Below are 17,500 nucleotides of genomic sequence, written 5' to 3' on the forward strand. Positions count from 1 at the left end.
GGGGGGGTTTTAAGGGGACATTTTCCCACCGAACAGGCGTGCGCCATACACGGTCGGTCGCAAAGAAGCACAAAAAAATCGCCCGAAATCGCTTCCCTTTCTTTCGGCGAGCGGAAGAAAAAAAAACGGAAACACAAAAGGGATCAACAGTAAAAAAAAAGAAACACACGGGAAACGATGCAACAGACCACTTCGTTCGCTTTCAGGACACGCGCCTCAGGGAAAGTAAAAGTTTTTGAATTTTTTATAGGCCTCTAAATCGTTTTTCAATTTTTTATTGAATGATATTTTATTACGCCTTTGCGGATTGTGACGCGAACGAAGGCGCAAGGTTCGCGAGGAACCACTCCAGGGAGTGCTGAAAGTTCCTTGCGAGGCTTTCTTTCTTCGATCGCGCCTCGGAAACAAGCCAATCATCGAGTGATGGCCAAACTGGCAGTTGTTTAGGAGTGTATTTATTATGTGTCGGTACTGTAAATGGACGCCGGAGACTGCGAATAATACGGCGTACGGTTAATATGCAAACGGAAACATTGAAACGTGTTTATGATACTTTGCCATCGATGCCCCCCATCATCACCGTGCGTTATAATGAACCTTCTCGCCTTCGGCCACAAAAGCCGCAGGATGGGCCACACGAGAGCACTTGAATTTTGATTTTATAGCACACGTGCACCTGCCGTGTACGGCCATTGGAATGTGTACCGTAATGTCCCTACGATTAATAAGATTTAGACCGACCCGACTACAAGCGGTGCTGGATACCGACGGCATGGCTTACACGGCCCAACCCGACGGCTTCCTCTAGCGCTTCTTATCCGGGGCTGCACCGGAGACAATGTTGCTTTCTGTAACGATGTTTAAAGTTGGGGTTGCCGACGACGAAACAAATCACGATGAAACGGGTTTTCGTAAACATCATTCATAACATTGGAAAAGTTTGAAAACCACCTCCGGTTTTGGGTCACAAATTGGTTGGCGATATTTCCATACTGCCGTCAGTTTTGTTCCCTAATTCAACTTATTATCGGAATCGGTTGCAAAGGCAGATCCAATGACTTGAGCAACTCTTTCATCATTTGCGACAATAAATTTGTCGTCATTTCCACATGCATCAGCGTGGTGCTCTTGTTTCCCGCTTTCCGAAAGGACCACAAAAATGATCACCGAAACCCGAAATGCGAGAAATAGAGAATTGATTTTTAAATTAAAGTGTGGCGTTTTGGCCACCACAAAAAACAAACCGCCCGTAAAAGAACGGAGCCTGCTGCTGCTGCTGCTGCTGCTGTACCACCAACTCTGGGGCCCGGCCGCAAGTTTTCCATAAATTCGCCCACCCCGCAAAGGGCACACGAGCCCGGGCACACCAGACTGATAACGTTGAGATGGCGACGAGATGTTGCCGATTGAATCGAGCGCCATGCTAACGAACGAACATGTCCCCGGAAAAGGGGAAATAACATTGCCCCGTCGGGCGGGCGGCCTTCTGGCTGCAATGAGCCCCCTGGACAACACAGCAACACAGCGAACCCGGTCCCGTCGCTGGACGTCGGAACAACGGCCCAGCTCCGGACCGCTTTTCTTCCACGGCTTTTCGCACAAGGCACACAAGGTGAACGTCGGCGTCTCCGGCCCATCGTCGCTCGGGTACTTGCATTCATCATTCCCTCCCCGGGCTAGCCAGGCGGAGTATAATGTTATTCGCTATTATCATAAAATTAAATCGATTAGGCGCCGCCATTTTGTTTCACATGTATAAATTGAATAAATTTAAAGTGATACCACGGGCGACGGACCGGGGACCGGGGGATGAGGAGTGATCAAGCGGACACCAGGAACACACGCACAGGACGAACTGGGGGGGGTCTAAGACGGTGTGGATACGGGGGAGGGGGGGCCGTGAGATAAATTTGTTCTGATGAAAATGTTTCAGTATGCTCCGGCGGCGGTTGTTGTTTGCAAACCCTTTTCCTTCGGCGCTGCGGGGCCCGTCCGGGTGCAGTATGTGCACACTAACACATGCGCGAAAGGGGAGAGGGCTGACGCACACGCACGCACGCACGCACGCACACGCTGACGGATCGCACAGCATGCTGTGAAAATGCTGCTCGCCATGGTGGCGATAGAATTCCCGAAAGGGGTTTGCAGACGCTCGGCCGAGCTGCTGTCGGTCATGTTCGGTGGTGTGCTTGTGTGGGTAATGCTAATAGAGATAGCAATCTACGACCCCTCTACCGCCCATCCCATCGCCACCGGTGACATAGCCACCCCTTCGCCGTCGTCCTTCCCTCGTGGCGGTTGTTGTAAAACAAAACTGGCAACTGGGATTGATTTTGCTGTTTGGAGCGTCGGGGCCCCCCCCTCCGATGCTGTGTGAAGAGGGAAATTTAAGTTTTCCTTGTACCTACACCACGTCTTAGGAGAGATATGCCGGGATGGGTTGCGACTGCCACCAACACAGCCGCACGGAATGCCTCCTTCGGCGCACGGGGAGCGCAAGTACGTCGCCGAACATAAATGCGCATGACTATTTCATAACAAGATTTTCTCAAATTGCCTATGCTATCGTTCCTCCGTTTTTTTTCTCGTTTCTGGCTGGCTGGCTGGCTGGCGTTCGGTTGCCATTTCGTTGTTCGTTACTGTTGCTCACTCCCGGCGGCCATGCTCTCGGGGATAAATCTCCATCCGCCGCCGCCTCGGCTCGGTCACGGCGATTTCACTCGGCAATCCGGCAATGTATTATTCGGCGGCCGAAGGGGGGGATTTTCCGGCGGCAAAGTCGTCCTGCTGCCCGATCGCTATCGTCTGTAACCTGTAACGCCCGACGGCGGAAAGGGCGGCGGACGGCAGCGTTGCTCCTGGCGTACATCATTCAAATATGGCGCCCGGTGTTTGGCGACTGATTTATCATTTATAGGCGAAAGCTGTCATGGCTCGATTTTGCCACTCTACCGTGCCTCCATAAAACCATGTGGGGAAATTACTTTTTCTGAAAATAACGCTTCCGTTTGTAAACATTTTGCTTCGGACACGGTTACAATCACGGAGTTATGCGTGGTTGTTGCGCGATGTCGGATTTTTCAAATCCTAGCTTACATGTCAATTAAAAAAGCGGCTAAAATATTGACACTACAGAGAACATCCAGCACATTTCTTTAATTCACATATACCTTCAATACAGTACTGTGGCGAAAAACTAACGAGAATCAGTTGTCTTGTGGAGAAACAATTCTTGGTTCAACTTCCTCGTTTTCGTGCATTACATTTTCGGGATCAGTTCGATTATTTCATTTCATGAGACCTCTGGCTGTTCTGGCTATACTCGAAAGAGCGCTCCGTGAACACCGTTTTTAGATCCGATAGTGGATTCCTAAAAGGTACTTACGTAGACATAATTGTATTGCACAGAGCGGTGATTATTTGAAAGGTATCGTCATTTAGGGGAATTTCTAGCTACAAACGAATTCCGGATATTTTTTGCCCACTGTAGTGGTTTTGAAATGATTGAAAACGTTCGAACACGGCGCACTCAGCCGCCATCGAGCAGAGGAACGCTGATATCTTTTCCCATAAGCAAAACAATAACAACACTGAAACGAGTAAATACGACGGTGGGCCGAGAAATGGGGAGAAAAAATCAAAATGTCACTGACAAGTGGTTGTCAATATTAGCTGGCCAACATTCCATCGGCGGCGTTCGTGGCCGAGGCAAGCATGGCGAGGCAAATACACGCGTCCTAAGCTCATACCTAAGCTCCGTGTTTGCCCCAGCGCTTTGAATATCATGTTATCAGCTTGCTCGACACAGCATATTTGGCATCATCTCCAGTGTTTCACGCACCGCGGAGGATATGTGCAGGCCACCGAGCCTCACCGGGGTCGTGTGCACGTGAAGCGCCAACTACTACCACGGCAGGACGGCGCAGGACTTAGGACTTGAAAAATTCAATTTGTTTAGACGCGACAAACAGCACCGGGGGCGGGGTGCAGTCTGGCAGAGGAGGTGGTACAAGGACAACAAATTGTTAGGTCCGAGTCCCGATGCTGCTGGGCAACTTTTGGTGGACGAATTTTTAGAAAGTGATGTTTCCGTGTTTTATTGCGCCCTTTTTGTCATGCATTATTTTGCCGCGGTTTCGGGAGCCAAGCCGAGTTCGCGTTTTCAGCATAACCGACTGGGCGGCGATGACGACGATAAAAATAGCTGCACAAAACACATGACAAGTTCAGTAATTGAAACGAGAGCACCGAGAGCGGCCCAGAGCGAGAAGAAGCAGAAGAATTCGTATAAATTCGTGCCCCGAGAGAGCCTCGCACTGTATCAGAAAGTATCTAAAATTAAAATGAACGTCCCGTCCCGATCGGCAGCGACGGCGACGGCCGGGAGCAACCGCCATTTTCGCGGTTTTAGAACATGGTACCATTAGCTCCTGCGATCGACGTCGGTTCACCGTTCCGTCCGTTCGTCCGTCGGTTCGTTCGTTCGTTAGCGACTTTGCTATTTGATGTTGTGCATGAGATCGTTTATTGGCGACGACGGTGCAAAGGGTTGCGCGGGAAAGTGGGGGCCGAGGGGACTGCGCTAGAGGGTGAGGAAAATATCATCATCCTCCCGTCCTCGGGGTGGTACATTCGGGGCCATGTTGGCCGGAGTACACTCCCGGCCGAACGGGAAGCTTATGGCCTCTGATAGACACATGCGTGATGAAGCGAGAGGGCCGACCCACGTTGCATCGGTTGTTCCCGTCCCGTTCCGTCCCGTGTCGAAGCCAGAGGGGCGAGAACGGGACGAAAGGACCGCGCGCTGTACCTGGGCAGCGCGAGCAGGTTGCTCCAGGGAAAGACGCCTAGTAGTAGTGATACATGTGTTGAGCTTAATTGTAATTTATGGTACATGTCAAAAGTGCCCCGAAAGAGCACGCTACGCGAAGGAAAACTTTCGCTTGTAGTAGTAGTGTAGAACGACTATTAAATCTATTGTTTCACATTCATTTTTATGACCCGGACGAGAACCGAAAACGACACGGTGTTAAAAGTGTTGCCCCGCGCTGTGTGCGCTCTTCACGCTGATGAAGTTGGGAGAGACGGGGCCGCGCTGGGTGGCTCGAACGATCCGAAGGATTCGCCCGGCCCGATAGAGACGGGATAATTTAAGCAGTGAGCAACGAGAATGGCGGGTAGCTTTGAGAAGGGTCCCAGTGACTTTTCCGTGAGTGAAAAGCAAAACTTTTTGGCTACAGGGGCGAGAAAATGAATTTAGTTTTCCGAAACCCAGCCTCGTTCGCTCGCTCAATTTATCCGACCAGCCGGCTAGACATTGCGCGACTACTGATTGTGGACTTGCTTTAAACTTTTGCACACCCAGAACTTGTAACGCTGAACTTGGGAACATTGGCCGGTTAAAGTCGGGCCGGGCTTGATCTGTGCGCTAGAAAATAGTAAAGTCGAGCGTCTTAATTTGCGCCTTTCTGTAAAGTAAGTTTTACCCGCTGCATTCTTCGGGAACTTGTTTTGCTGTATTCCGTATTCGGCTGTACGGTCCGGTTTGTTTGCAGGACAATATTTTGTACCGAACCACAGAACCCAACGGGGATGAGTCACCGGGATTTGCCTTGTCAATTAACACATAAATTCCATTTCGTAGCATGCAAATTGCCCTAAAATGAACAACAGGCAGGGCAAGCAACAAGCTAACGTGTGTTTCGCTCGTCCACAAATCAGATAACAAACTTGACACAGCGAACACAACACACCCGGCGGGAAAAAAGTATGTCTGTCTAATAATAGGCAATCAAATGCACGTAGAGCACCATCGCCCGACGATTGCGAAATGGCGGTCGGCCAGGCCAGGCACCATATACCTTCTTCCATGCCCAATTTGCTTGTGTGCGGTACAAAACAGTGTCATTAATGTGTGTGATGTAACAGTCCAAAGCGCCACCGATGGCTGCAAATCACACTGGCCCATGTAAGGGAGGCCACTGCCTAACTACAGCAAGAGTGCTTTACTAGCGACCCCGGCGTACGCTAAACCCGTGGCCCGGGATTGTAATTAAATTCAGACGAAAAAGCATGTAATTAATACCTAATCAAATATGATAATTTGTTCCTCTAGTGCCGTGAACGCGATGGATTGCGATGATTCCGTGTACGGCCGCATCGCGCTCGCAGATAAAAAGTGCATTTCGGTGTCCACTTTGCTGTAGATTGCTGTCGCTGGTTGTGCCAAGTTCCTTCGCCCCAATGCACGGGGAATATACGGTCGCATCGATGACGTGCATCGGTTCACTCTCGATAGACGTAAAGAGCAACGTGTCAAATGAACTTTTATATTTTGTGGCAAGCAGTAAAAAAAAGAGTGAAACATTTCCTAAGCAATATGTTTTTTTCGCCAACTACTAGGCTGCCTCGGCAAGAAAAACACATTTTTATGGTTCGAAAATTCCTTGATTATTTAGTGTAGCCTCCCTGGACATCAATGCACTTGATCTAACGAGATTCCAATTTTACGAATTCCAACCCTGAAGTGAGAAACTGGAAGGGTTTCCGAATACGCTTCCGTAGCTATTACGACGTCATCATTTGATAAAAAACGCTTTTCACGCATGCATTTTTTTTGGGTCTTAAAACAGATGGAAGTCGCTAGGGGCCAAATCTGCTGAATGCGGTGGATATTCCAACAATTCGAACTTCAACTCATGGATTTTTGCTACTTTCAAATTGTTCTTGTGACCTCGTGCATTGCTGCATTTTTACTTAATGCGGCACCCATACCCATTGTGCACACAGCTTTGTGAAACACAATTCTTCAGTCAAAATATTGGTTATACTGCCCAATGAGATGGCTAGGCCTTACACTAAATCTCTTTTAGTGATTCGGCGATTTTCCACTACGATATTCTGTATTTTTTATACGATTTCAGGTGTTGTGTCAATTTTTACGCTTTTGACGAGGATCGTCTTGAAGGCTTGTGCAACCACGTTTAAACTCAGATACCACCCTTTTAAAGTTAAATTAAATTAAAAAATTAAAATTAAAGTTGAAGAGTTCTTACACACTTTCAACATTCGTTCATAATTTTCTTTTGCTTTTAAGCCCTTACAAAACAAAAATTAAATCACTGCACGATACTTGATTTTTTCCATTGTAAAAAAATACTGTCACACGTCGATACTGAATGGTTTGTGCAGAGAAATTAAGCGTTAAACAAAAAAAGGTTTGGGTCGTAGCAGTGCCCTTTGTTATCGAGTCAACGAACTGATTGAACACACTAGTATTTGGCCATGCACTAATGCGGGAATTGCGAAAAATCGGGTAACAACAACATGAAAGAGAACAGAAAAAGCGACCGTCGAAAACTGGTTTAATCAAACATTGTGGTGTTCGATTGCGTGTCCCAAGAAACGCACATCGTAGGCCTAATTTGACTACAAACATGGTGTAAAGATAAGCCGTGAGCTTTGCAAGAAAAGCAAATTGTGGACGTATGCGTTTACGAGCTTTCAGCTATTTAGAAAAAAAAGGTTGATATCAAATCTTACCCTCGGTTGGTTGCCAATTTGCAACTTGGCGCAATTTTTACGTCAACTCAACACTAAATGCTGTGTGGGCTCGTGTTATCGAATGACGCATTTGTTAACATGCATGTTGAACGCGAATTACCACCCCGTAATCGTACAGTCATTTCGACGAACAGTTGGAAAATAATGTGCACCCCGGTTCGAGGGCTCCGTGATAATGTTTTTGGAGTGGCTAATTAGCTTGGACTATTTGGACTGATCCGACGGCCGTCTTTGGCATTTATTCTAAGAGGTTTTCATTGAACCCAATAAAACAGCGTTTTTGGCACTTTGTGGTTGTGGTTTTGTGTGTGCCCTTCAGGGGGCACCCTGTTTGTCACCCGGCGGCCGGTAAGGAATAAGAAATTTAAAATTATAGTTACGCTGAGGGCTACTTAATCATACACAATTTATTACGCGCCATGTTTGGACCAGCCAGCCGAAGGACCGAAGGGAAGCGGGAAACAACTTAAAAATGGTTCCTGGAGCCGTACTCGGAATGCGTTAAACAACGACAGCCAGCCAGCCAGCCAGTTATGGGCCTTTTTTTTAACACAATCCATTGCATGCGGTTCATCGGAATATCGGAACGAAGCTGCGCTGCGTGTACAATTAACTCCGCTCACAGCAATAGCTCATCTCAGGGACCTTACCGTCGCCCGGTCAAACTTTACACTGAGTGGGTGATAATGGATGTGTGCGAGCGTGGGGAGGGGCGTTGGGTTCGTGCGACATCCCGCGGCGTGAATAAGCGCCCGGGCCGAGCACGATCGGCCCCCCCGCGCGCGTCCGGCATCGCGCCAATCAGCGCCACGATTGGGCGCATCACGAAATTAGTGCAAACCGTGCGCGTGCGTGAAGCTCCCCGCGGCGTTTGCGACTGGTGACTCCGCGACTCGCATGATTGACATCTGCCTTGGCGTGACAAAAGCCGAAGTTCGCACGACATTTTCTCGGCGACTCTGGTGGCCACGCTCGAAATTAATTCGAGTCCCGGCCGCGCGTCCACCTGAAGGAGTCTCGCGGACCACCACCGTCCGTCCGTTCGGCTGGTCGATTATTATTCGACCCTAATTAATTGGTCCTCGTTATTGCTATTAATCTTGATTTTGGTCCCCCTGGCACGACATTACCACAGAGTCGGGGCCGTGGCCGATCGCGAGCTTGGGCAGCTTCTGTGCGCATGATTGCTCGGCTGAAAGCGGCCTATCATAGCGTCTTATTTTTTTCTGCTGCCTGCCCTGTCCCCCCATGGAATCAGCTCGAGAAGCTCGAGGGGGGAAAAAAAGGGAAACAAGATCTCGTTCTGACCGAAATAATGTAGCCGAACGTGGCACGGAATCTCCCGCGGGACGACGCCCCTCGGCTACCGGGGGCGCGCGATGGTCGCGATTATCGGCGGTGAGTGATCTCCCGGCATGAAAGCCGATCAGGACGAGCCTGGGCCGGCGGCGGAGCCCGGAGCGGGAGCCCGGAACGATCGCCCGGCCCGGCCCGGCCCGATACGGGAGTGAGACTTTCCTGAATACACGACGGGTAGAGACCGATCGGGAGATAACATCTGTGTGTGTCCGTGGCCCGGGAATTGATGCTCATTTGGTTTATCAAATAAATAATGCTACCATCGCAAGTGACCGCCGCACGTTTCGGTGGCCCACCGCGAAGGTGCTCCGAGGCATATCTATGTGCCGAGCTCATCCATTCGTTCGCCTATGCGCTACCGGTCTTTTGGCCGCCCGTGGCGAGAGTCCTTCCCCTGGAAGGTTCCAAACTGTTTAGCGATCTCCGGGGGGAGTTGGCGAACAAATCGGCTACATTGTTCGCCAAGTAATCTCGATCGGCCACCATTTAGGAGCCGTCATTTCGTGTGGCTCTACACACACCATTCCTAGTCAGTCAGGCCCTTGAGGTGCCTGATCGACGAATGGGGGATACTAAATACTGGGCGATCACGCCCCGAGCACGGCGCTTCGCCGTTTCGTGAGGCTCACGGACGACGCGAACGCTTTATGGTAACAATTTGTTTGCCAACGATGACGAATTTATTAGTCACGAATTGACCCGAAACGAATAATTCATAGGGCGAATAAATTATCCATTTAGGAGACCATAACTCATGCTAGCGCGCGGGACCGGGAAGTGAATGAAGCATTTAGAAGTGGGCCACCTCGAAACCTAGCTGTGAAACGGTTTCATTCGCATGCAAATGGGAAAGGAACCGGTGTCCGGAGTCGGTGCGCGATAGCGATGATCCCCGGATCGAAGCCGAACGATCGAATACCGAACCGAGCTCCTCGATCCCCGACGGGGGCGGTGGCGGTGGTCGGGCTCGGACGCAGCACGAATCGAACGACAAACAAACAAACAAATAAATAAATAATTACTTTAGATGTAGATTTATGAACCGGGGCCCCAGGCTCACGGAACGGCAGGATTTGGGGGGCCGCTTAAAAAAAAGCCGGGAACGCTTCGGGTGAGACTGGGCATTTCTTGGGCATTTCGTCGCAAAGCAGACGCAAAGTGTGACATGTCTCGCGCCGGCGGCCTGGGTCCGCTCCACTCGATCCAGAGCCCCGGGCCGATCGGCGGGGTCTTCGCGCTCCGGGCCCGCTGGTTCGGTATGATTTATGATTATGAATTTTCGCCCTACTAAGAACCGGCGAAGGACGGAGCAGAGTCGGAGTCCGAACGGCCCGAATGCACGGCGAGTGAAGTGAGGGGCCAGGCCAGCCAGGAAGGTCGCCTAGAACCGAGACACGGCGAGGCTCCTGTAAAGCAAAAACAATTTGTCATTTTAATGGTGGTGATACTTCTTCTGCCGCTTATTAGCCCCGGCCCGGACCGGCCCGGCGTATCAGCTGGCATCGGCCGCGCGGTGGAGCTGGGCTCCACCTGGACTACGACATCGTTTTAATGCACCTTTAAGTAGTAATTGTAGTATCTCGAAAAAAAAAACGCCGTGGCTTACCCGTCTCCTTCCTTTTGCTACTTCTTCCAGGTACGGCGCCGGGTACGATCTGGCGGCGCGTCGGAAAAATGCAACGCGCGAATCGACCGCAACGCTGAAGGCGTGGCTGAACGAGCACAAGAAGAACCCGTACCCGACGAAGGGCGAGAAAATTATGCTGGCGATCATCACGAAGATGACGCTGACGCAGGTGTCCACCTGGTTCGCCAACGCCCGGCGACGGCTCAAGAAGGAGAACAAGATGACGTGGGAGCCAAAGAACAAGACGGACGACGACGACGACGCGATGGTGTCGGACGACGACAAGGACAAGGACGACCTCGACCCGGATAAGGGCGGCCGCGATCACAAAGGTAAGCCCCGGGGCCGATGCCGATTTTTCATCATCATCCTCGAGAACATCATCGAGACTTGCATTTTCCACCACCAATTCTCACGGGAAAATCCTTTGCCCGGAACCCCCTTTTTCCAACGCGTCACACCCTCGTTCCCGCCGCCGATGATGTTGTTTACCTTTCGCATTAGAAGCATCACTCCTCCAGCGCCGCACGCGCCCAGCTCGGCGCTCCGTGAGTGTGGCGAATTCACACACGCGGGATCTAAGCTGCCAAGGACGACGACGGCGGAGGGTTCCCGGGGCGCACCGGGGTGGAACCGATAATGCCACGGCTAAGTGATGATCATAATCACGCCGACGGCGGCGGGCGACGTCGGGCTTTTACGCGGGGGAAAGCACTCCCGGAGCACCGTGTTTGCCGACAGGATCCGGCACCGGGGGACCGTCTTGCCACACACTTTCCCTTTTCGGGACGCGCACACCTTACGCGGCCGCCGGCCCGTGGGCCGGTAATTTACGACGTCGGCATACGCTCGCTCTCTCGCTGGAAAGTCATTTATAATATGAAACTTTAATGTGTTTATTAAGGGCCCCGCTGATGGGTGGTGGATGGTTGGGCTGCGCGAATAACTGAAACTCCGGGCCCGGCACAAAAAACACGATTCTTGTGGCAGAAAAATAAAGCGCGAAGAAAAAAGCATAGAACAACGGTCTCGGGGCCGCGCGCTTCGCTGATTTCGAAAGACCTGGCCCTAGACTAAGGACGGAGCGGGCAACAAACGGTGTGGCAACTAAGCTACGATACCGAGAGACCAAATCGGAGCGATTCGGTTGAGGCTCTGCAAAAACCACATCGTTACGGAAAGCAACAGTAGAAGAAGAAGTTTGTGAACGCTCACTCACTCATCTTCACGGACACTCGATTTAGAACCTTCAACTAGAATTTCGTGGAATCTCTTTGATTTGGACATTCGCGAAATCGTAGGTCATTCTTTGTACAGGTCTCGACGGAATTCACAATCTGACATGCAAGTTATTGCTCTTCATTCCAGGAAATTATTCCTCCCATGTGTAGACCACTTACTTTTTTTCTCTTTTGTATTATAGAGACTTTGATCTATAGTGGCCTAACATTCGTCTCTTTCTAACTCTAATTTCAATTCCAATACCGGTTGCCAATCAGGGTACCAGGGCGTTTCAAACCCTGGCTTTTCCGAGAGACGTAAACTGGTATGGGGTTTTGAAGTAACAAGAGCCCCGACTCTGAGGGAGTCGGCAACTATGGTTCGTTGGCAAGGGCTCACAAAGGAAAGGACTCTTTACAAGTAACAGAAGGGAGCCTCAACTTTGGGGAAGTTGGCGACTATGGGTCGTCGTCTAGGGCTCCCAAAACAATGACTCTATTCTGACAAAAAGTTACTCTTGAATGCGTTTTATATTCCTTTGGGGTAAAAGCTCTGAGAGAGTGTTATGCCCCAGCGGAGAAAATTATATCGCTACTTCCCCGGCGTCAGCAGTCCTCCCAGTCGTTCGCACCACCGTAGCTAGAAGATCGAAGATTCCTCCATTTGTGTGCTGCCTTGATGCTTGTAGCTGTATGTAGATCCTTGTTGCTTCCGTAAACACAGCAAGAAACCCGCAGCACCGGAGAGTCGAACCAACCCGACGGACGATCTAAATTAAGGGGGTAAATCTTGATGCCCCGCACCAATGGCACCACCGAGAAATCACACAAAACAGGACGACAAGAAACTCGTTGTCACACGCAAAACACATGAGTTCCTTTTTTTTCTATGCCGGTCCCTAATCACGTTCCAAAAATTCAATATTTCTTCTTCTAGACGCCACATTTCACTTGTTTATCTCGAAATTTTTCCGAAAATGACGCATTCACATTCTACAAGAGGTTTTTGAAAACTTCCCTCTCGTACGTTTCTAACTAATAGTTCGCCACTTTAAAATAGTTCTAAAAATGAAAATAACATACTTTTCACACATTCACTCAGGTTTTTTCGCTTTAAAAAAAACCATCAGCGATGCAAAGTAGACCGCAGCTCCGGCCCCCGACGCGTTCCTCGTGCTTTCGTAGACCACTTACGGACTGCGAATCGGCCATGAAATTCCATCAAAATGGCCTACACTAACCAACCGAAAATTGCCATTGAAATGGCCCGTTTCTTCCAGTAAAGTCCCGTAACGAAACATAGTGATCGCACTGTGTCCATCCGGCGCTCGAGCGTATTCCAAATTGCTTTAACTGAATAATGGTGCGTTTAATTGTGTATGGTGGCCATTTCGACCAACTTGGCACATTGGTCTGGGAAAAGGTGGTCCACGTTTGTACTTTTGCGTCTGCGATAATCTGGCGTTCTACAGGACCTTGATAATCCCATACGCATCTAAGACCCTTCGGGAGGAAGATGCTCGAGTTGTAGTTGGAGGGACAATGGAGAACCCGCTACAACAGCGACCTCGCTGTCGTGGTAAAACGCATACACCTCGCCAGGCTCCGGTGGGCTGTCCATGTCATGAGAATGGCGGATGACGAGCCAGTTTGCAAATTTGAACCCGCTCGGCAAAGAAAGAAAGATTTGGAAGACTCTACTCCAAGGCATAGCTTCGAGGAAAAGGCCCAAGAATCGATTCGAATCGAAAGTGAACTACATCTCGGGAGGTCCACAATAGCGCAACCAAGGAAGACTTCGGCATGGACTTCTCGTTTGGCTTCTTGGTACTGTCGTCCACCAAGAGGAACAAGGACACCCCGAAGAAGCTGGCTCGTGAAGCGATATTACAATACGATATAAATGTCTACCGAGCGGCGTGGCCACCGCAAGGCAAACCCTTCAATTTAAATAATACCCAAAATACTCCGCGTTCTCCTCGCACCCGTCTTGGCCGGGAGCACGCGGTGCATAAATTGGCGGTGGCGGAGCGGTAGTGTCCTTTGTGTTTTCGCCAAGAATTCGTCCCGATCGGCCGAAGGCGGACCGAGGCAAACCGAGGCGACATTTAATTAATTGATGAAATAGGGACGATTTTAATTAGTGACGATTTGGCGGGCCGCGAAATGTGACCGGAAGTGTCTCCGTAGAAGTCGCCGTCGCCGTTCGCTTTCGGCGCACCGGTGTGCGGAGTTCGGCGAGGAAACAGCTGCTAATAGCGAAACTAATCCCCGTGACACTGTAACGGTAGCCAAGTGACGCAATCTTGTCGGCTCGTCAAATCTGACTGTCAAATACAGCTCGAGTCCAGCGGATACAAATTGAAAACGGTGAGCGCGGTACCGCACCGCGCCATAATCCATCACCATCTGGACCGTGAGGGGTGAGGCGACCCAAAGGGCTGAAGGGCTGGTGGCCCACTTTCCTGCCCGGGGGCCCGTGGTGACACTTTTCGTAAAAATTAAAACCATTTCATCCATTTGACAGCCGGTTGTTACGGCGGTCGCCGCCTTGCCGAGGGTCCTCCGGTCCCTGGGTCGGCCGAAGGAATCGAAATGGAATCATTAGGCAATGCATAAATGCGATAATTGAAAGGCACAAGCACGGCCAAGGCAAGAGCTGCACAAGAACAGGATCCACAGTCAGGATCCCGGTCAGGATGGATCGGAGTCATCTGTTCACTTTCCAACCGGAGCGGCGAGGGGTGCCCTCGCTGTTGATTTGAGGATCACGGGAAACCCAAAACAAACCCCCGGGAGGGTTTTTCGGCCGGGCACTTCGCACCGCGCCCCGTCGCGCCGTGCCGCTCCGCTCCCGAGCCAAGCTCCCTGCGGGCTTATAAAAGCCTCTTTATCGAGTCTGCTGCTACAAAGCCAGCTCGGGCCATCAACGGACGTTGCCAAAAAGGCCGTGCGAAGTGGCAGCTCCTGACGCGGGACCGACGGAGAGGGTCGCCCTACGCCCGCACCAGCCCCTTGCCGCCGGGGCCAATGAATATCTAAATAACAAGTGGCATTTTCACTTAACTTAATCGGATAATGGATATATTATCACGCACAGTCATCAAGATTTCGTCCTCGCCCCTCCTGCCGGGCCGGATCTTCGCGGAACCCGGGGAAAACGAGATTTCAGGATAAAGCATCCCTCTCTCCCTCGGTCGGCTTTCAATATTCACGCACCTCTCGGCAGGGGTGCGCCGTGCGCAGAGATATTTTATTGCTCACTTTTTTCACTGGGCCGCAGCTAGGGTCCCCGCCACACCGCACCGCACCCCGGGAGCACCCATCCCAGGGGATGGGATCGACCAGAAATTCCCATATGGCGGACCGTGGCTTTTCCGCTTCACTGGAACCCGGCGGGGCCCGCACGCACCACCCCAGCACCGTCTTGCGTGAAAACGGCCGGAAAACTTCGCCCAAAAAACCCTGCAGGGAGCAGGGACGGCCCCCGGTGCCGCCTGCTGCTGCTGCTGCTGGTTTCCCTTCGCCGGAAGGTTCGCAAATTGACTTATTCCGATTTCCGATTGTTGGGAAGTGTCAGAATTCCCGCCTTGATTTGCCTACTCCGGCTCTCTCGGGTGTCCGATTTCTTCGTCACCGTCACGGCAGGTGCCCGGGGGTTTTTGGGGAGGGTTGCGATTAGCGTGAGGTGAGCCAACGAGTGATCCGTAGCTCGTTGCTGCAGCACCTACTCGTAGTAGACAATTCCGAGCAGGGCTCACCTAGCGAATATTCGCAATTAACCGATTCGGAGACCAACACAGCGAGGACGTTGGAAACGATGAACTCGTCGGACTTGTCGAACGGTCCGCTTCGCGTCGCTTCATTAAACGATTTCATCGACAATAACATGCCGATAGTCACGGCCCAATTTCCGTACATATTTCATGTGGCAGTTGCGGTGCGAGGAGAGACACTCCATAAATTACCGCAAAGTCCCCGCCCGACGGTGTCCGACGAGGAGCGAGTGTCAGTTTGAGTTTCGGTTTCCGGTTGAGAAAATGATTTCGGCATCCCGGCATCGATTGCCGATTGTTGTTCAACATGGCGCCACGTTGGTCGCAAACGGCGGTCCCCAGGATCAGGGCAGGACGACCCGGGAACCCGGGGAAGGTGTAATGTTTTCAATTGAATGAAAATCACATAATATCACTTATTAAGACTCAATTCATTTTCTCACCCTCTGGCTCGGGCTGCTAACCCTCGCCGTCGGGTCGGGTTTTATGTTTCGCCGAGCGAGGGTTGTTTCGCCCAGCCGGACGGTGCCGGATTCGGAGGAGGCGGATGGCAGAGGCTGGCTGGCCGGCGGCGAAGCGACTAACGAACCATTTCGCTGCCTAAACGCCGAGCCATTGCGCCGTGCCGTGCAGCGATTCGAGGGGTCGTCCGAGTGCTGAGAGCTGCCAAAACGACACCCCGTTATGTTTTCGGGAGGGTTCCGGTGCGTTCCGGGAGGTGAGCCATTTTTCGGGCTCCTCCCGACCGGCCGGAGTCATTACGGGGCCGAGAGGGCTGACGCTGACGAGGACGGGTGTTTACTGTTATTAGATTTAATTCACCATATCAAATTGTTGAAATAAGTTTATTCAGGGTCAATGATTTTTATTACATTTCGAATGGAAAGCATATTCGTTTTCCCGCAACCGACGCTGACGGACGGTTCGGTCGGTCGGTTGGTTGTTTCCCGGTGTTTTGTTTCTGCGCTGGCCACAGGACTGCGGTTGCATAGTGTGGGGGGGTCGGGGGGGGGTCGCTACATCGCCGGCACTTACCACCCGCGCGCGCGGGGCACCGGAAGAAGAATGTCACCGAGAGTCGGGTCGGGTGAGAATCGGTTACGATCCCCGCCGGGCGGCTCCGATAAATAATCGTGTACGTGATTTATGACTTTTCTTACGCACTCGGCTCGGCCCCACTAGCCCGACGCCCACTAGCATCCCCCCGCCGGGTCTGTATGTAACAACGTCCAACGGGCGATGGCCACGTCCTTGGCAAACCACTGTGCGAAACCCCGATCCCTGATGTCGTACATTGTATTTACAAAGGATATTGTATTTAATCCTTTTCTTTACCGCCACGTACCTACGTGCGCCTGCGTGTGTCGTTGGCCGGGCACTTGCCACTTCCGGTTCCAGCCGAACGCGCCAGAAGATACCGTGGACATGATTTAGGTCCTGTGTCCTGAGGATAAACCCTTTCGATGGATGAGGCGCCCCCCCCCGCCGAAGGAAGAGTGTAAGGAATGATACAAATTTATCTCCAATCATAAACACACTTGGCGCAACATCTTCCCCGTCCGACACCAACACGCAACGGCGGCGAGTTCCTCGGAATAGTTCCGGACAGTTGTCGTTGTTGTGTCCGTGGACCCGGTGGACGTGATGATGATGATGGTCGTCTTAAATCATGCGACATCGCCGGGGCTTCTAGTTGGGGCTTTCTGTCACCGACAGCAGTCATTGTGTCAGTTGAGGCAACAACAAAAAAACAACAACACACAATTGTTAGGTTAACTGCCATCGCCGGCCGCACATTGCCAGCCCGGCTCATGGTGGTGGTGGTGTCATCGTAAAACAAATCGATCAAACGATACGGTGCAGCGCTGCACACGGTGCGACTCGGAAGCGGATTAACATATGGGTTGAAAAGTCCCGAGCTTGGCGCATACCTTCTTCAAGAGCTTGCGATTCAT

The 17,500-nt window shown here is 51.3% G+C and overlaps 1 protein-coding gene across 1 annotated transcript in view; it reads left to right on the forward strand.

The window, feature by feature from the left end:
* Positions 1–17,500, forward strand: part of LOC131211539 (homeobox protein araucan) — a 79,875-nt gene that overhangs the window by 55,703 nt on the left and 6,672 nt on the right. Inside the window, exon 4 of the mRNA XM_058205045.1 lies at positions 10,559–10,881. Within this exon, the coding sequence (XP_058061028.1) occupies positions 10,559–10,881 (323 nt within the window). The remainder of the gene's footprint in view (positions 1–10,558; positions 10,882–17,500) is intronic.

Source organism: Anopheles bellator, chromosome 1 (genome assembly GCF_943735745.2).
Source record: "Anopheles bellator chromosome 1, idAnoBellAS_SP24_06.2, whole genome shotgun sequence".
Lineage (NCBI taxonomy): Eukaryota > Metazoa > Arthropoda > Insecta > Diptera > Culicidae > Anopheles > Anopheles bellator.